The sequence below is a fragment of the Notamacropus eugenii genome, chromosome 1 (genome assembly GCF_028372415.1).
Source record: "Notamacropus eugenii isolate mMacEug1 chromosome 1, mMacEug1.pri_v2, whole genome shotgun sequence".
NCBI lineage: Eukaryota > Metazoa > Chordata > Mammalia > Diprotodontia > Macropodidae > Notamacropus > Notamacropus eugenii.
The window spans coordinates 117,027,545-117,047,310 of record NC_092872.1 but is presented as its reverse complement, the minus strand read 5'-3'; the positions used below and the strand labels follow the sequence as shown (position 1 = coordinate 117,047,310).

Below are 19,766 nucleotides of genomic sequence, written 5' to 3'. Positions count from 1 at the left end.
AATTTCTTTGTCTACATTTAGATATTCAATTAGTAACTGAATAGTAGGGGAAAAACCTGACAGAACATTTATTAAGTACTTACTGTATGTAGAACAGTGCTAAGTGCTGGGGATAATACAAAGTTTTGATATGAAATAATCTTTGCTCTCGTTGAGCCTTTAGATTAATATTCTATATCGTCTTTGGCAGAATAGCTACTGAAACTATTGAGGAACTAAAAATGTAGGAAAATACTTTTCTTTGTTATTCTTATGCATAGTAAGTATTGGTACTTTTGGAGTACCGATTTCTGCTGCAGTTTATATATTATATTTATATTAAAGGAGAGAAAGCTTCCTTATTTTCTTTGGATGTAGACTCAGTTTAAGTGCATATTTAACTGATATAAAGTAAACAATTATACTTAAGTGGCTTGGGTCTGTGATCTCAGTGATGAGAGTCCTCCTTCATTTATAGATTATCAAAAAAATTCTACCTCCTTATTCTTTGTGATTCTTGTCCATTCACTCCCGTGAGTCTTTCATGGCTAAGTTCTATCTCTTCTTTGCTCATATTTTTCCCAATATAGGTTAAGAATATAAAAAAAATTTTACTTCTTTGCATTAGGAATTCTAGTATACATTGCTTGTTTTCCATATTTTGCATTTGAATGTACAGCTAAAGCCAATAACATAACTATATTGCTACCTCTCTTGTTGGATTTTGTTTACTATGAATTTGCTGTGTATATCTCTTGCTGTATGTCTTAACATTCTTGTTACTCTGTTGTGTCTAGTGTGGACATATTTCGCTTTCTATTTACTTTTTCAGTTTCCAACCTTTTTCATTAGAATTGTAAAACTAGGCAAATTTTTATCGGACTTTGCTTATTAGTAGGCTCCTGGCTTGAGAGAGAGTATATCATTCTCATATTAAGAGAACATTTTCAAGGACAATGGATAGAAAAATAGAGTTATACATAAAACCACAACTCTATCACATATTTATTTTTAAAGTATATCATAAATTTAACACATTAGTTTCAAAGCTGTCAGTCAACAAGTACTCATTAAATATTTGTCCTGTGCTATGAATTGGGATTACAAAGAAAGGCAAAAACAAGGTTCTTGGCCTCAAAGAGCTCCCATTCTAATGGAGGGCATAACATGCAAATAGTTATGTACATATAAGCTATATGGGAGGTAACCTTAAAAGGTCAGTGTTGCTAGATTGCAGACTACTCCCTGTGGAAGGGAGTGAAGTCTGAGAGATCTGGGAAGGTAGAAAGGGGCCAGGTTGTGAAGGTCTTTAAAATTCAAGCTGAGGATTTTATGTTTGATCCTCAAGGTAATACAACAATAATAACTGTTGATTTATTTGGGGGTGGGGGTGGGGGTGGGATGAAGAAGGAGTGAGATAGTTAGACAAGTTCTTTAAGATCAGTGGCGGGGGAGAGGAGAGATTAGAGTGGAGAGAGACTTGGAAGGGAGACCTGTTGCAGTAGTCCAGGTCTGAGGTGATAAGTGCCTGTACTTAGTGGCCATCAACTGTGTGAATGAAGAGAAAGGGACATAGAAGAGATGTGAAGGAAGAAACAACAAACATGGCAGCATATTGGATATGTGGGGCAAGTGCAAATGAGGAATCCAAGATCACAATGAGGTTGTAGCCCTTGGTGAATTGGGAGGATGGTATTAACTTTGATATTACTAGAGAAATTGGAAAGATAATGAGATTTGTCCTACTGTTTGTATCTCTTTCTGATATTCCTTCTGTTCTCTGTAGTGTGTATAATACTTAAAAGAACCTCTTTTCTGTTTTATAATCACTAGCTATCATTCCAGTGACCCTCTTCCCTGAATTAGAAACAATCACTCCTTTTTAATAAGTAAGCATAGTCAAGCAAAACAAATCCATAAAATGAATGGTCTTCTCTAAAAAGGTATGTCTTGCTCTCCACATCTAATCAGTCTCTTCTCTGTTAAGAGTTGGGTAGCATGCTTCATCATTGGACCTCTGGAGTCGTAGTTCTTAAGTCTTTCAAAGTTGTTTTTCTTTACAATGTTGCAGTCATTGTGTAAATTGTTTTTCTGGTTCTTCTGATTTTGCTTGGTATCATTTTATACAAGTCTTCCCAGATATTTCTGAATCCACCATCTTCGTCATTTTGACACTATCATAACTAGAATGTCATTTCTGAATTCTGTCTTGAGTTCAGTCAGTATTTGTGTCTTTGACATGTATAACATTTCTTGTTCAAAACTTTGTAACTTTTAGTAATGCTTGCTAGATACTTTTTTTGTCATCATTTTTCTCCATATGAATCAACAGAAGTGAATAGTATCAGGTTTGAAAAGTTTGGGGAAGTTTTCTGTAATGCCCTGGTTGCATACTTCAAGAAAATTCAATTCAATTAAATAAACATTAAGCACCTACTCTGTGCCAGGCGCTGTGCTGGATATACAAAAAGAGACAAAAGACAAGTCTTTGCCTTCAAGGAATATACAATCTAATAAGATGTAGAAGACCTTATTAGTGTCAGGTGGACCAATACCTTGATACCATCACTATCACTTGTCTCTTCTTATAAATCTTGCTGGATGACCTGTCTCCTGGTGACCCCCTAGATTCGCCTCATCATTCCTTTGAGTACAAGCAGATCATTCTATAACAGAAGGTCTGGTTCTTTTATCTGTAGAAATAACTGTCCATCATTTATTTAGCTTGAAATGTTCAGGGGCCCTTGTCTTTCTCCTTGTCAAATTTTTTTGCCCATTAACTATCAGGGTTCAACTTTGCTTCATATTGTCTTTTGTTTTTTATATTTTTGGCAATCCTTTTTTTTTTTTTAAATTAAGTAATTTATTTATTTAACTTTTAATATTCATTTTCACAAAATTTTGGGTTCCAAATTTTCTCCCCTTTTGTCCCCTCCCCCCACCCCAAAACACCTAGCATTCTAATTTCCCCTATGACCAATCTGCTCTCTCTTCTATCATCCCTCTCTGCCCTTGTCTCCATCTTCTCTTTTGTCCTATAGGGCCAAATAACTTTCTATACCCCTTTACCTGTATTTCTTATTTCCTAGTGGCAAGAACAGTACTCAACAGTTGTTCCTAAAACTTTGAGTTCCAACTTCTTTTCCTCCCTCTCTTCCCACCCCTTCCGTTTGGAAGGCAAGCAATTCAATATAGGCCAAATCTGTGTAGTTTTGCAAATGACTTCCGTAATAGTCGTGTTGTATAAGACTAACTATATTTCCCTCCATCCTATCCTGCCCCCCATTACTTCTATTCTCTCTTTTGATTCTGTCCCTCCCCATGAGTGTTGACCTCAAATTGCTTCCTCCTCCCCATGCCCTCCCTTCCATCATCCCCCCCACCCTGCTTATCCTTTTACCCCCACTTTCCTGTATTGTAAGATAGGTTTCCTTCCTTTAGTTGAATGTGATGAGAGTAAACTTCATGTTTTTCTCTCACCTCCCCTCTTTATCCCTCCACTAATAAGTCTTTTACTTGCCTCTTTTATGAAAGATAATTTGCCCCATTCCATTTCTCCCTTTCTCCTCCCAATATATTTCTCTCTCACTGCTTGATTTCATTTTTTTAAGATATGATCCCATCCTCTTCAATTCACTCTGTGCACTCTGTCTCTATGTGTGTGTGTGTAATCCCACCCAGTACCCAGATACTGAATAGTTTCAAGAGTTACAAATATTGTCTTTCCATGTAGGAATGTAGGAACAGTTCAGCTTTTATAAGTCCCTTATGACTTCTCTTTGCTGTTTACCTTTTCATGCTTCTCTTCATTCTTGTGTTTGAAAGTCAAATTTTCTTTTCAGCTCTGGTCTTTTCATCAAGAATGCTTGAAAGTCCTCGATTTCATTGAAAGACCAGTTTTTCCCCTGAAGTATTATACTCAGTTTTGCTGGGTAGGTGATTCTTGGTTTTAATCCTAGTTCCTTTGACTTCTGGAATATCCTATTCCACACCCTTCGATCCCTTAATGTAGAAGCTGCTAGGTCTTGTGTTATCCTGATTGTATTTCCACAATACTCGAATTGTTTCTTTCTAGCTGCTTGCAATATTTTCTCCTTGACCTGGGAACTCTGGAATTTGGCCACAATGTTCCTAGGAGTTTCTCTTTTTGGATCTCTTTCAGGCGGTGATCTGTGGATTCCTTGAATATTTATTTTGCCCTCTGGTTCTAGAATCTCAGGGCAGTTTTCCTTCATAATTTCATGAAAGATGATGTCTAGGCTCTTTTTTTCGATCATGGCTTTCAGGTAGTCTCATAATTTTTAAATTGTCTCTCCTGGATCTGTTTTCCAGGTCAGTTGTTTTTCCAATGAGATATTTCACATTATCTTCCATTTTTTCATTCTTTTGGTTTTGTTTTGTGATTTCTTGGTTTCTCATAAAGTCATTAGCCTCCATCTGTGCCATTCTAATTTTGAAAGAACTATTTTCTTCAGTGAGCTTTTGAACCTCCTTTTCCATTTGGCTAATTCTGCTTTTGAAAGCATTCTTCTCCTCATTGGCTTTTTGAACCTCTTTTGCCAATTGAGTTAGCCTAGTTTTCAAGGTGTTATTTTCTTCAGCATTTTTTTGGGTCTCCTTTAGCAGAGTGTTTACTTGTTTTTCATACTTTGCTTGCATGTCTCTCATTTCTCTTCCCAGTTTTTCCTCCACCTCTCTAACTTGATTTTCAAAATCCTTTTTGAGCTCTTCCATGGCCTGAGCCCATTGAGTGGGCTGGGATACAGAAGCCCTGACTTCTGTGTCTTTCCCTGATGGTAAGCCTTGTTCTTCCTCATCAGAAAGGAAGGGAGGAAATACCTGTTCACCAAGAAAGTAACCTTCTATAGTCTTATTTTTTTTTTCCTTTTCTGGGCATTTCCCCAGCCAGTGACTTGACTTCTGAATATTCTCTTCACACCCACTTGGCCTCCAGATCAGCCCAGGCAGCACTTGGGGTCTGAGATTCAAATGCTGCTTCCCAGCCTCAGGGCTTTGGTGGGGGCAGGGCTGCTATTCAGTATGAGATCAAGTTCAGCTGCTCAGGTGGGGGCAGGGCTGCCTCAGGGGCTCAGTTCTCTCAGGGGGTTTATGCAGAGACCTTCAACAATGGATCCAGGCTCCTGCCTGCTTGGGGAGCCCTGGCCTGCTGCTGCCTCCCGAGGGGGCCTGAGTTATGGGGGCACCCCACTCCCCTCTCGACCAGCCTGAGAGACCCTCTCAATGACCCTTGTCACCTGTGGGTGAAGGGACCCAGGCAGCTGCTGGAGATTCCATCCCTGAAGCCTGCTCGGATCTGCTCCTCTCAATGCTGCACGGCCAAGGCAGGACTGGCCTTGGCTCCGGGTCCGCAGCGCAAAGGACCTTTTGTGAGAGGTTTTCCGGTCCCTCTGGAACAGAAATCTTGTCCGCTCCGTTGTTCTGTGGCTTCTGCTGCTCCAGAATTTGTTGGGATTTCTTTTTTACAGATATTTTATGGGCTGTGGGTTCGGAGCTAGCGTATGTGTGTCTTTCTACTCCGCCATCTTGGCTCCGCCCTCAGCAATCCATTTTTAAAGGATTCTTCATTCTTCCTGATAACCATGAAGAGGTAGTCTCCAAATCCCTTTACTTTCATCCTTAGAGGTAGTCTACCTGGTACTTTGAGTGTAAATAGCAAGAAAAAGACTAAGAAACATTTCACTACTGTCCTTTTCCTTCGTCTCTCTCCTTCTTGGAAGCTCTTTTAATCTTCCATAGTGACTAGAAACAGAAAATGACTTTTTCCCATGCTAATTCTTGCATAGAAATCAACAACATATTTGGCCCTGTTGTTTGTGTTCTCAGAATGAGCTGACTTACTTGGTCTTCATGCCAGGTTTTCTATTGGCTTGTTTTCCCTTCTAGCTTTTTAAAGCCACACTGCTAATCTTCCATCATTTCCCATAATGTTTTGTAAATGAATTTATACTCTAGACCCATTTTGCCCATAGCTGACAAATCTTTTTTCTTTAGCAAAGAGGTTGTGCTTGTTGGTTTAGACAGTTTTGGTGATGGGGAGTTGTCTTTTGGACTCTTCATTTTTAGTGACTTTTGTTAGTTCTCTAAGAAATTTTCACAATCAGTGCTTTTACTTTTGTCTATTTGCTTTGTTCAGAAACAACAACTTTTAAAAATAGGTCAGTTTGTAGCTGCTGTAAATTGTATGCCGTGTCTTCTCATCTTTTCCCTCCTAATGTGGTGATTTAAACTTTTGCATTAGTTAGTCTGACTGTACACTTTAGCTCACACTTTGCCTATCCTATCGAATGCCTTATCACTATTTTCAAAGAAAATATTCATAATACATAAATTATAGATTGCAAGCTAGAAGAATATGAGGCTTCTGAGTAGTATTCTGAGTAGCCTTTTGAGTCTTTAAATTCGTAATTGTGAAATGATTTCCAATATAGTTTTTACTGTCCTCCCCTATGCCCACCTTCATGTTGGAGTCACCAGTTATCAAGGTATGTTATGTTGACTTAGTTTGAAGCATCTTGTCAGAGCCTTTCTAGATTTTTCTTAACCTCATTCCTTATCAGTTATTGTACATAAACTGCCTTTACAATGGTCTTTTGGGTTATAGTCAGATTACTGGTAAATTGTGTTAGTATAGCAGGCTGGGAGTTTGTAGATTTATCTTTCTGAATGTAAATGGCCAATTAAAAAATTATCAAGTATTTATTAAGTACCTGCTGTGCATGGCACTTCCTTAGAAAAGCATGAGCAATAAAAAAAAAAGATCTGGAACATACAGTTTTTGTCTTACAGACTACCCAGTTTTATTGAGTTAGAGGAGACAATACACCAAGTGATAAATTAGCTTTCCTGCTTTCCTGTGCTGTCTCACATTCTTTGTGATGTCTGCAGTGGCTCAGGAATCCTGCCTTCCACTTCTGAGTACCCTAAGGTGTTTATCTAGTGTAAGCAGTAAGTGATTTAGAAGGGAAGAAATCCACAGAGGGTGGGGTTCTCAGGAAAAGTTTCTTCAAAATAGTAGTAGCTTTCTGTTTCACATTTATTTTGTAATATTAATAGATATAGATTAATATATGCTATCACCTTAAAGTCATACATTGTGCAGATGTCAAGTTTAAGCAGCAGAATGGTTTTCCTCAATTTCTTCCCCAGTTTATTATTAGAAACTATCATTTAACTAATACACCATAAGCAAATGATCTCTTAATATTTATCAAATTATGAACATTTTTGAAAGTCTTTTTATTCTTTGAGCAGTAAAAATTTGAATTTGTGAATAAAAATATTCAATGAAAAAACCTTATTAAAAAAATCTGTTTACAATTATGTTCATTGCAATAATCTTTTTAATAGGTAGTGGTGTCTTCCAGTCAGCTACATTTAAAACACTAAATATATATTTTCCCAAGAAGGAAGCTGTCACATTTGACCAGGCCAACCTGACACAAATATTGGGTGAGTGTGTTTTTATCATTAAATTCAGTAGGTATTACTGAGCATCTTACCTTAGATAATGATTCTATCAGGGATTACTTATTTTGAAAATATTTGTTAAGTTTACTTATCCTCATATTGACTACATATTACAGGTGGTACTCTCTACAAAATGGGAATGAGGGAACTAATTTTATTTGAGAGTCAACATCCTAAAGATAATCTATGTGGTCACCCATCTAGCAAATATATTAGGTGGGATTCAAACTCAGACCTTTCTTGGCACCTGATCTAGAGTTTTGCTTCACTGGGATTAAAGAAAGTAATAAAAATGAAAACATTTAGTTGGTTTTCTATTTGTTAGGGAAGAAAACAAATATAGATTACTGATTGAAGCAAAGTTTTTTTTTTTTCCTCTCTTATATCAAGCCTGTAGTTTCTATAGATTCAAAGTACAGTGGTAGAAAGCAGAACACTTTAGAATTTCTTGGGAAATGATGGGCAAGTGATAGATATATGAAGTTCATTCCCCTAAACCACTGTACTTGCCCTTCTTCCCTGAGATTTTTATTCTTTGCCATGAACTAGATAGACTCCAAGGTTCTTCTCTTCCATGCTAAAATCCTATGTATGATACTATTATTTCTGGCCTTTGACTATTGCAATTAGCATGTAAAAACATTTCCAAGTGACTTTGGCACTTTATTTTGTCTATCTTCAGAGAGGCAATTTTAGATCTCTAACTCAGACACAAAAGACTGTTTTCTTCCCTTAGGGCATCCCATAATGTACAATTCTATGCAGACATCTGGCAAGTAAATGATGTGCCTGTGATATTTATGGTTTTAGTTTTTGGTTATATCCTAGGTAAATTAAAAGAACTTAATGGAACTGCACCTGAAGAACAGAAGTTAACTGAAGATGACTTGATACTTCTTGAAAAGATACTGTCTCTAACATGTAATAGCTCTGCAGAAGGACCCACAGCTCACCAGCTTCAGACTTTGTGGAAAGCTATTAACTGGCCTGAAGGTATATCAAAAACTTTTAAAGGGAAAAATAATATAAATAGATAAAAGGACAGAGTTTTAGTGATTTTAAGTATATCTGTTTTCCATTGTGTTTTTAGGTGACAAAAGATAAATAAATTTTGGGTCTTCCCTCACATCTGTTCATAAAGATTTCTCATTTTGCAAGAGTATCTTCAAGATATCAAGCTCTCAAAATAGGGGGATAGGTACTAGAACTGTGATATGTAAGGTTAGTTCTCTATAGGACTAGAGAGCTACTATATTGTTAGAGGGAGGAAGAACAGCCTCTTTACAACCTAAAATTTTAGAGAGTTGCTTGGAACACTGAGGGGGTTAAATAACTTGCCCAGGGTCACAAAGTCAGTATGTGTCAGAGGCAGGACTTGAATCTAGGTCTTCTTAGCCCCAAGACCCCTACTCTATCGACTATACTGTGTTGTCTCTCTAGTCTTTACATGTGCATTTAAAATATGAAAAATTAAAATTATAATTTTCCAGGAATATAGGCATTTTGTAAAGTTGCTATGTATATTAAGAATAAGATGTATTTTAAGAAAGTGGGTTGTTTTTATTTTTCATGGAAGCAGTAATTAAGATTCATTCAACTAACAGAATTTTTTTTTTAAAATACAGATATTGTCTTTCCAGCACTTGACATTCTTCGGTTGTCAATTAGGCATCCCATTGTGAATGAGAATTTCTGCAATGAAAAGGAAGGTGCTCAGTTCAGCAGTCACCTCCTGAAACTTTTGAATCCTAAAGGAAGACCGGCAAACCAATTGCTTACACTCAGGACTCTTTGCAATTGTTTTATCGGCCAGGCAGGACAGAGGCTCATGATGTCACAGAGAGAATCGTTATTGTCACAAGCAATAGAACTGAAATCAGGCAGCAATAAGAACATTCATATTGCATTGGCTACGTTGACCTTGAACTATTCTGTTTGTTTACGTAAAAATCATAATATTGAAGGTAAAGCTCAGTGCCTGTCAGTGATCAGCACAGTCTTGGAAGTTGTGCAAGACCTTGAAGCCACTTTTAGACTCCTTGTGGCTCTTGGGACACTGATCAGTGACGATTCAAATGCTGTGCAATTAGCCAAGTCTTTAGGAGTTGACTCTCAAATAAAAAAATATGGCTCAGTATCAGAACCAGCTAAAGTAAGTGAATGCTGTAGGTTTGTCCTTAATTTGCTGTAATTGTTTTTACTACATGGGGACCTAAAGTTATGCTTTGATTAGTGCTTTTTTTCATATTTTACATGACCGGTTATATCCATATATATATGGTTATATATTGAAAAATACTGTGGATGAAGTAAAACTTAATTAAGTTCTGTTGAGTGGGAGGGAAAACAAATAAAAAACAATTTTTGCACTAATCGTAAACTGCGACACTTTCCTATATGGCTACGGGTAGATTTTAGAGTGTATAAGCAAATAAACATAAGGAAGTTTGGTGAAACAGAAATTTGTAAAACACAGTGGATGTTTTTATCACTACCCAATCAAAGAAGAATGAAAGGACTGATTTTGGAGGGTGTCATTTGCTTGTATTTTTCCTTTATACATAACATGGAATTATTTGTTGTTGGCTTTTTATTCTGGTTCACCGATTTTCATTCATAGTTATCAATAATATTGATTTACTTGAGGGCTTGAGAATACATATTTAAACATTTTAATTAAGTGCATTAGAAAATACCTTTTAGGTATTGGACAAGGGGGTATGGTATAGTGGAAAGAATACTGACCTTGGAGTCAGGAGTCCTGGGTTCACATTCTTCCTTAGACACTTACTGGCTGAGTAACCTAGGCAAATCTCCTAAGGACCTTGAATTCTAATTTTCTCATCTGCAACATGAGTCTGATAATATTTGTACTACCAGGATCAAAGAATTGTTGTGAAGAAGGCATTTTGTAAACATTAAATCACGGTAGAAATGAGAGTTATTAGTAGAGAAGATGTTTGTTTTCCATGCAAATATGTGGAACAAATCACTTCATCTTATATGTGCTGTATAAATTCAGACAAATTTGGCACCTAAAAATATTTTGAGTCTCAGTCCTGCACTCCAGTCTCGTTTTTTCCCTGTCATTTGGAGTATTTGATTTTTCTCTAATTTTGACACCTGCTAGTTTATGCCAGGTCCCATCAGCTTATTCCAAATATAAATTAAATTATAGATGGCCATTGCTGCAGCTAATGCAGCAACTGTTTATAGTTTGATGATGATTTGTCAAAGAAAGGTTAAATTATACTCTCCATGCCCATTCACATAAGCAGAGAGCATACATTTATATATTAGTGAAGAAAACCTTTCTTTCTTGGGATGTTAACAGACTATTTTCATTTTAGTTACAATTTGCATGCATTCATTTGCAGTTTATTATAGAATTAAGTGTCCTTGAACTATTTGTCTTGGCTGTCACAGATTTTTAGAATTGTTTTTTAAACTTCATGAGGCCACTTTCTCATTTAAAGAAATCACGGATCCTGTTTTTGCAACGTAGTAATTTCCAAGTATTATTCAATTGAATGTGTCCTAATGTTGAAAAATTGCGAGTAAAAGTGACCAGCTTGTCCATAGATCTATTTCATCTTGTTCTCTGGGACTGAGGTTAACTGTAGTGACCAGATTTAGCTCTGTTTTAGTATTTTCAATTATCTCTAGTAACTGGATGTGCTTAAAACAAATTTATCTTTATAATGTTCTTTACAGTTATGAAGCATTTTACATTCTATATATTATTTGAGCCTTATACTTAATACTCCTTGTATTATCCCAATTTTGTAGATTAAATTCTATTCAGCAAACTTTAAGCAATCCTAAATTCACTACACTGTGCTAGGCAGTGGAGGAAGATACCAAACTTAAACAGTCCTTGCACGTGTGGAACTCACAATTTACCTGGCATACATCAAAGAGTGCTATGTGAAATTCATACTTGAGATTGACTTTACAAGATAAGCTGGATTTAAACAAGAAAGAGTCCATAGTAGAAACATGCTCATGGGGTGGGGATGCTGAGTTGGCCAGTTTGACCAGAATGTAGAAGATGTGTGTAGAGAAAAGGAGCATGAGATAACGCAGGGGAGATAACAGATTTAGAATATTTTGAATACCAAGCTGAGGTGTTCAAACTATATTTGGCAGGAAACCATTGAATGGCTTTGTATAGATCAGATTGTTGGTATAAATAGATGAATGAATGAGAAAGCACTTGCTTTGCAGTGCACAAAGGGGATACAAGTACAAAAGTTAAAGACAGTCCATTGCTCTCGAGGAAGTGAGAGTTTGGGTGAAAATGCTATTATAATCACCAAGTAGAGCTGGTGATAAAACCTTGGGATTATCAGACTGACATGACTTGATATAAGAGGTGGAAGGAGAAAAAGTTAAACCTAAAGTTGAGGTCTTGGGTAAATGACAGTGTCACTGATTGAAATTTTCAAACCTTAAGTCAGGTGGAACAGGTTTACAAGAAACCTAGTGTTCTTGTATTAAAGGCCAGTGCTTTTTCTACTTTAGACAACTGGCAGAATATATAAGCCTGGTAGTCACAAAACCATTCTTTCATTCATTAAGGGTATGGTACACAGTGTCACCTGACAAACAGATGTGAAGGTGTAGGCTTCCAGAGGCCTTTGAAATTTAATCCAATCTCACTTTATAAGCAGGTTAAATTGGCCTAAAAAGGAGAAGTGATTTACTTAATATGCCAGCATTGAGAGTGGATCCTAGATTTAGAACCCAGTGCCTTTTTCCTGTATATCTCATAGCCAAAATGGCATTATTGTTTACATTTCTTAGCTTTTAAACAAGATTTTTTTTTTTTGTTTGCCTCTCCCATTCAACTTTTTAAGATTAGGTGACCAAGAAAAGCAAAAAAATGGAGGTAGCTGAAGTTGATTCTGAGGGGGAGAGGCCATAAAAGATGAGGCTTGTGCTGGTGAGGGGCAAGAATTGCTACGGACTGTGTGCCCTGTACCCAGAGCATTTAGTAGGTGCTCCCGCTGAGCCAGTGCCGTGCTAAACCCGAGATCCAAGCAGAAGCAAAGCTGGTTTCTGAACGCAGCCCCCGTGGTGGTGCGTGTGCTGTGCATGCGGGACAGACTGGAGATGACCAGCCGAGGGCAGGCACTGGGGCCGAGGGCTGGGCAGAGCTCCTGGGGAAGGAGCGAGGCAGCCTGGAGGCGTGTCCGTGGCGAGGGGGGTGGTGCCGTCCAGGAGGCGTGTCCCCGGAGGCGTGTCCGTGGCGAGGGGGCGGTGCCGCAGGCTGGTAGCGCTCTTAGAGGTGGGGCTGGTGTGTAGAGTGGGAGTGATGACCTCGACGTCTCCTCTCTTCAGGACTGTAGATCCGAGACGGGAGTCCGGGACTCAGATGGATTCGTTGGGTTTTTTTTGCTTTATATTTCACTGCCAAAATGGCATTACGTTTAGATTCTTGCCTCCTAAGATTTTTTTTTGTGCCTGGCCCCAGTTGCATGGCGGGTGTGGGACGCTCAGGCGTAAAGTGTAACTGAAGAGAAGGGGCCGGATCATGGCGGGCTTTGAACACAAAAGGGTCCTTTTGACTTGTGATTCCGGAGGGGATAGGGAGCCAATGCGGTTTATTGTGGGAATGGTGGTGACACGCGATTTCGGGGGATAATGCAGGAAAGTCAACCAGAAAAACTCCTCTGCGCCCCAGCGAAAACAAGCCACCCAAAATCCTCGCTTCCTATGCCTCCGGCCCTGCGGCTCAGACCTAGCTGCACGACCTACAAACACCGCGGGCCTCCCAGCGTCCCGGAGACGTACTCGAGCTCCCGGAAGTGGCGCAAAAGGAGGGCGGAAGTGACGTCACACCATTCCAGAAGCTCGAAGTGAGCCGCGCTGGGCAAGAGCTGAGACTTCGCGTTACCTGAACTCTTCCGTCGAATGGTACCCGCGGAGCCGACATGACGGGGAAGAAGTCCTCGCGGGAGAAGCGGCGTAAACGCGGCCGGTCGGAGACCGCGATGTCCGCGGCGCCCATCCCGGCGGGCGGAGAGCGACGGAAGCGGAGAAGCACGGACTCTACGAGTCTCTCTCTTCCCCAGCCACAGGTGGGGCGGCCCATCCCTGTAATCCGCTCCTCCTAAGCCCCCCTCCCGCCGCGGAGCTCTGTGACGTCACAGGGAGCCGGTTGGAATCTGGGCCTGGTCCGGAGGCCTGGCTCTGGTAGCCTCCGCCCCCGGCGCTTCCTCCTGTGTGACCCTTTCCTCCCCGTCCTCTCCCTCCCCCCTTGGAGTGAAGTGGCAACCTGGGCCCTTGGCATGGGCTTCGGAGGTCGGCGGTTCTCTCGCCCCTGTCCTGTGCCAGCTCACACCTCCCGCGGAGGCCAGCTTCGTTCCGGCCCTGATGACTTGTCCAGTGCCCTGTCCGGTGTCCTGCCCTTTCGGCCTTCCTCTCCTTAGCTCAGATGCCTGCACCTCCTGTTCCCTTTAGAATTTCTCGGCGGGCTCTCCGTCCTTGGGGAGCAGAGCTGGGGCCGCTCGGTGGAGCGGTGGTGGGAGAGGGCAGGACCCGGAGGCAAGGGCGGGCCTGCCTCAGTTTACGCGTCTGTAAAATGAGCCGGAGAAGGACATGGCCAAGGAGGTCCCAGACGAGGTTGGGAAGAATTGGGCACTGAAAAACAGCCAAGCAAACCTCAGAAAAAGCCCTTGGCCCTTCTCCTGTCAGTAGTGTTAAAATGTGGAGAGGTCCGATGTCTGATTCCTGGAAACCCATTGCACCTCTGTTGATTCGTATTCAGATAGTATGGTTACCTCTTCCTTCTGAGGATCTTAGCCTTTTCATAAATTAAGGAGTCTGGAGGAGTTGTTTATATGCTCTCTATAGGACTTAGTACTTTGTGAGTGCTGTGAAATAGTGTCCCGTGCTTTCAGTTGGTTCACTAGTAATTCATCTTGTAGTCAGAATGATCGATCACAAGGAAATTTCCTCCAAAAACACAGAGCTGGAAGGGATGTTAAAGGTCCTCTTAGCCTCCCTCATTTTACAGAGGGCAAGTCACGCCCCCTTTCTGTGCATCATTTTCCTGAATTGTAAAATAGGGTCTTGAACTAGATGGCTTCTGGCTTGAACTAGAAGCTCCTCAAGAACTGAATCTACAGGCAGTTAAAACTGTTAAAAGAGAACAAAACCAGAACATCAAAGTGGTTTCAGAAATTGGGCAGCATTTTATTTGGATTCAGATGTTTGGTATTTAGCCCGCATACAAGGTGTTATATATGTATATGTTTTATATATATATATATATATATATATATATATATGTATATATATATATATATGTATATATATATATATACATATATATATATATATATGAAGGTGTTAACCTCTCTTTGTATTTCTGGTGCCAAACATTTTGGATGCTTCCTAAGTATTTATCAAATTGGATTATCGAATTATTTTGTTTGAAATTGTTTTATTTAGATTATCAGTGTAGAATGACTTTTTTATAAAAAGCATTTATTAAGACTTACTTATGTGCCAATAGTGGCTAAGCACTGAAATAGATACCTGCTTTCTCTAAGAGGGAGATACTGTGGGAAGTTGTGGCCAAGGAAGGATTTTATTGGTTAAGAGAGTTATGGGGATGGTAAATGGAGCTTTGGAAGAATGGATTGACACCAGTTTTCTAGGAGCAATGGCACATTCATTTAATTATGGTTCCAGAAGTGAAGGGGGTGGAGGAGAGTGGTAAACTTGGATGAGATTGCCTGAAAACACAGTAAATCTTGTCTAGAGGAGATCCTAGGAGTAGCTTAAAGAAAAAAAATACTCTTTTAAAAGAAGAACTTTTTGAATTGCTATATTTAGTGAAATATGGTTTCCTCCTACAGTGAGTACACACCTCCCTTTTCTTTCTCCAGCTTGTCATCCTAAGGTGAACCATTTCAACTCTACAAAAACCCCTACTCTCAAACCTCTCGTTCCTTTCCTCTTGCCTGTCACACCTTGCCAAAGTTATTTATGTCTGGTAGATATATCTATAATCTGTCTCTTCCTGTTCATGCTCTGATGAAAGGAGTTGGAAGAAATCACTAGATCCACTACAAATTCATATTATGATAATAGCTATCATTTATATGTTTTTATGGATTGCAGAACTCTTTAATAAAAACACTGTCTCATTTTATCCTCACTGCAAACTTGGGAGGTAGGAATTATGTTCCTCTTAAAGAAAGATAAGGCAACTGAGCCAAACAGGCTGAGTGACTTTTTCAGTGTCGTATATCTAATAAGTGTAGTATACGTCTATATTTATAAGTCAAGAAGGTCTTGTACCTTCACTACAGTAAGAGTCTCCCTAATCAGATTTGCTATCCCTTACTCTAATGGAGATTGTTAGAAGCCCGTTTTTGTTTCTCCATAAGTGTTACATGGCATCTACCTCTGCCCCCCAAATTGAGGCCATTCAACCAGAACTCTTCCTTATCTCCTCCCGCTGTCTCTGCCTCCTGTCTCACATAGAGATGTCCTCTCTCCATGCACCCTTGATCACATTTCTCTTCTGTATTCTACAATACATTGGCCCTGATACCATCCCTGCTCTCTGATTTTCATTCTTAACCTGTCTGCTGGCTTCATCCCTGCTGCATGATGCCCATGCCTTCCCCATCCTTAAGAAATTCTTACTTGGTGTTGCCATAATTATTGTCCTATATCTCTTTTCTCCGTCTCAGCTATGTTTCTTGGGAAAGACATGAACTTCCATTTCTTCTTACTCTTTTCAAAACCTGCCATCTGACTTTCCACTGAAACTACTCTAAAATTACCTGTGATTTCTAAATTGCCAATTTCTCAAATCCTCATCCTTGATTTACCTATAGTGTTTGATCATCTTAATCCTCCTGGATTTTTTCCTCTCTAGGTTTCTGTGACACTGATCTCTCAGTTCTTTTAGCTATCTGTTACTTCTTAGTCTCCTTTTTTTTGGAGCTTCATCTGTGTCATTCTCACTAACCGTAGGTGTCCTTCAGAGTTCTGTCCTATTCCCTGTTCAGCCTCTATACTCTCTCACTTGGTAATTTCATTTCCTCCTTTTAGGTTCATTTATGCTCTCTTTGCAGATCATTCTCAGATCTGTTTCCAGCTTTAAACTCTCCTGAGTTCCATTCCTATATCACTACTTGCCTTTTGGACTGTATGTCCCATAGGCATTTCAAACTCAAGTTCAAAATAGAATTCATCTTTTCCTCTAGATCTTCCCCTTTTCTGGACTTTCCCTATTTCTGGCAGGAACACTCTGATCCTTCCAGTTACCCAGACCTACAAACTAGCTCTCATTCTCAACTCCTCATTTTCACATATCTAGTCAACTACCAAATGGTGTTCATTTGGTGATGCAGTGGATAGAGGCCTGGACTGAGTTCAGGAAAACCCGAATTCAGATCCCACCTCAGACACTGTAAAATGGGGATAATAATAGTACTTACTCTTCAGAGTTGTTTTGAGGACCAAACAAGGCAATGATTGTAAAGCACTTAATATGGTACCTGGCACATTATTGTTCTTCAGTCAATTGAGTTGCTTCCGATTCTTCATGTATCAATTTGTGGTTTTCTTGGCAAAGATACTGGCATGGTTTGCCATTTCCTTCTCTAGCTCATTTTGTAGATGAGGAAACTGAGGCAAACAGGGTCAAGTGACTTGCCCAGAGTCACACCCCACCTTAATTCAGGTCCTCATTGCCACTTGCTTGATCTATTGCAATAACTTAATTGGGCTTCCTACATTGTCTCCCCTCTCCAATCAATCCTCCACTCATTTGTGAAAGTGATTTTCCTAACATGTAGATCTAGCATGTTAACCTCTACAACTCGGTTCATGTCCTGTTTTATCCAGGATAAAATGTAAAATGCTCCAGTATTTGAAGTCCTAAACAACCTGGCTCCTTCTTACCTTGCCAGTTTTTTTTTTACTCTTTGTCATTTACCAATTCTGTGTCCAATCTTTCTGTCCAAGTCTGGTCTACTTGCTGTTTATTGGATATATTATTTCCATCTCCATGTCTTTGTACTGGCTGTCCCCATGCCTGAAATACTTTGCCTCTTTCTCCCCTGACCTCCCTCAAGGTGAGCCTAAATTTTTCTAGTTCTTTTAAATAATCTCAGAGATAAAAGTGTACCACTTGGACTGCCTGTCCTGGGATCAGAGCCAGAAGGGGCCTTCTAGGCCATCCTGTCTAACTCCCTCACTTAGGAGGAGGGAGTTGGGGAATAGAGAAAGTCTATTTCTAAGATCAGAGACAGAATATGTGGCAGGACTCAGAATTTTTCAAAATTTGAAACCAGTTTGGCCAACCCCAAATCTAGTGCTCTGTCCAATGTACCACACAGTTCATCTCTTTTATTCTGTTTTCTCATTTTTGATGCATGATCTTTTTTTTTTTTAACTCATATCCTAAACGAAAATTTTAAAGGAAGGAAGGAAATAAACACTTATTAAGCAATTACTTTGTGCCAGCGTGGGATAGCTAGGTGCTGCAGTACATATAGTGCTGAGCTTGAAGTCAGGAAGACCTGAGTTCAAATCTGTCCCCAGACACTAGCTGGGAGACCCTAGACAAGTCACTTAATTCTGTTTTCCTCAGTTTCATCATCTTTAAAATGAACTGGAGAAGGAAATGGCAAACCAGTATCTTTGCCAAGAAAACCCCAAATGGGGTCACAAAGAGTTAGACATGACTGAAATGACCGAACAGCAACAGTGTGCCAGTATCACTAGTACTGCTTGTCTGACTGGTGGTGTCTCAGACACTGAGTAAATATGTATTTTTCATCCCCATTGTCTTTTACTTATAGGCGTTTGATCAATCTAGGATCATAAGATTTAAATGGAGCTTGTAGGTGTGAATTGGCTCACTAATCTTTTAGAGATTGCAGAACTGTTTTCCTCTCCTCTCCCTTTTCCTCTCCCTCTCTCCTCTCCTCTCGTGTTCTGCCCAAGAGAAGGTACACTTTGTGGCCAAAAGCTTCCTTTTTTTCCTTTGGGTTTACTGGAGACATTTCTTGCTCAAAAATCAAGCCTTAAACCCAATTCACTCCAGAGCTCATAGACTGGATAACAAGTCCCCACCCACCTACCATAGAATGAATGTAATAACTAAATAGTAATTGTTTCACTTTTACCCAGGAACCCTGAGGGTCTTCCCCTCCTAGTTTGATTTTTTTTTATTAATGGGGTCATCACTTGAATAACTTAAAGAAGCCTATTCATTGAATGGGTGTATCTCACTCAAAGTGAGAATGTGATAAGAGCTTAACCTGAAAGAGAGATCCTGATGAATATCAGGCCACTGAATCCAGATGGCTCAAGAGAAGAAAGTGAGGCTGGTGACCTTACACAGCCCTCCCTCACTCAAATCCAAGTCAACTGCAAGTCATGTCATCATCTTGATGTCATGGTCATCTTCGAGAATGAAGGACAAACACAATATCAATATTGTTAGCAGACCTTTCCCAGGCCCCTCGTCTGCCTTCCCTGAGACTACCTTCGATGTACTCTGTATGTGTGTGTGTGTGCATACATGCGTCCATACATACACATATGCATATATATGTATATATCTTGCACATACCTAGTTAATTAATTAAATGTTTTCTCTCTCATTTCAGTGTGAGCTTCTTGAGGTCAGGGAGCAATTCTGCTTTTCTGTGTATTTGTTGGCCAATTGACCATCATAGTAATTAGCTTCTTTGAATTTTTCTCATTCCAGTGGGAGATTTATGTGTAGTTATGATATTAAGGCACATCTTTAATTTTTCTTTAAACCATTTAGTTTTTTTTAATTCAGACTTATGATTTTATAAGTATAGAGAGCTCTTGGTCAGGAAACACCCTCTTTGATGTGATTAATTAAAGTATGTCATCCATTTGTACCTCAATTAACCTAAGTCTTTTTAATTTCAGGAAATGAAATGTGCTTTGCCATCTGTGGAAAGAGAGAAAGAGAAAGAAGTAGAAGAGCCTAGTGATATTGAAGAAGGTGGATTGGATCTCACTGTATCACTAAAACCAGTTAGCTTCTACATAGCAGATAAAAAAGAAATGCTTCAACAGTGTTTCTATGTCATAGGAGAGAAGAAATTGCAGAAGATGCTTCCTGATGTCTTAAAGGTGCTGAAATACAGACTTTATCAGACTCAGTACATATGGGATGAATAAGCCTCTTGTTTTGAAAAAAAATAAAAATCCTTTTATGTTCTTTCCCAGAAAGGAATGGAGGGAGAATTTTTGCCAGAATTGTGAGACCTTCTCTTACTTGTTAA

The 19,766-nt window shown here is 39.4% G+C and overlaps 2 protein-coding genes across 3 annotated transcripts in view; both read left to right on the top strand.

Moving 5' to 3' along the window:
* Window positions 1–9,840, top strand: part of PLAA (phospholipase A2 activating protein) — a 40,077-nt gene extending 30,237 nt beyond the window's left edge. The window contains exons 12-14 of the mRNA XM_072612377.1: window positions 7,348–7,449; window positions 8,296–8,460; window positions 9,093–9,840. Of these exons, the coding sequence (XP_072468478.1) occupies window positions 7,348–7,449; window positions 8,296–8,460; window positions 9,093–9,658 (833 nt within the window). The 3' untranslated portion in view covers window positions 9,659–9,840. The remainder of the gene's footprint in view (window positions 1–7,347; window positions 7,450–8,295; window positions 8,461–9,092) is intronic.
* Window positions 9,841–12,574: 2,734 nt separating this feature from the next.
* CAAP1 (caspase activity and apoptosis inhibitor 1) overlaps window positions 12,575–19,766 on the top strand; it is a 71,640-nt gene continuing 64,448 nt past the window's right edge. For both annotated transcript variants that reach the window (XM_072612456.1, XM_072612447.1), the window contains exons 1-2: window positions 12,575–13,550; window positions 19,408–19,614. In XM_072612456.1, coding sequence (XP_072468557.1) covers window positions 13,404–13,550; window positions 19,408–19,614 — 354 coding nt within the window. In that variant the 5' untranslated portion in view covers window positions 12,575–13,403. The remainder of the gene's footprint in view (window positions 13,551–19,407; window positions 19,615–19,766) is intronic.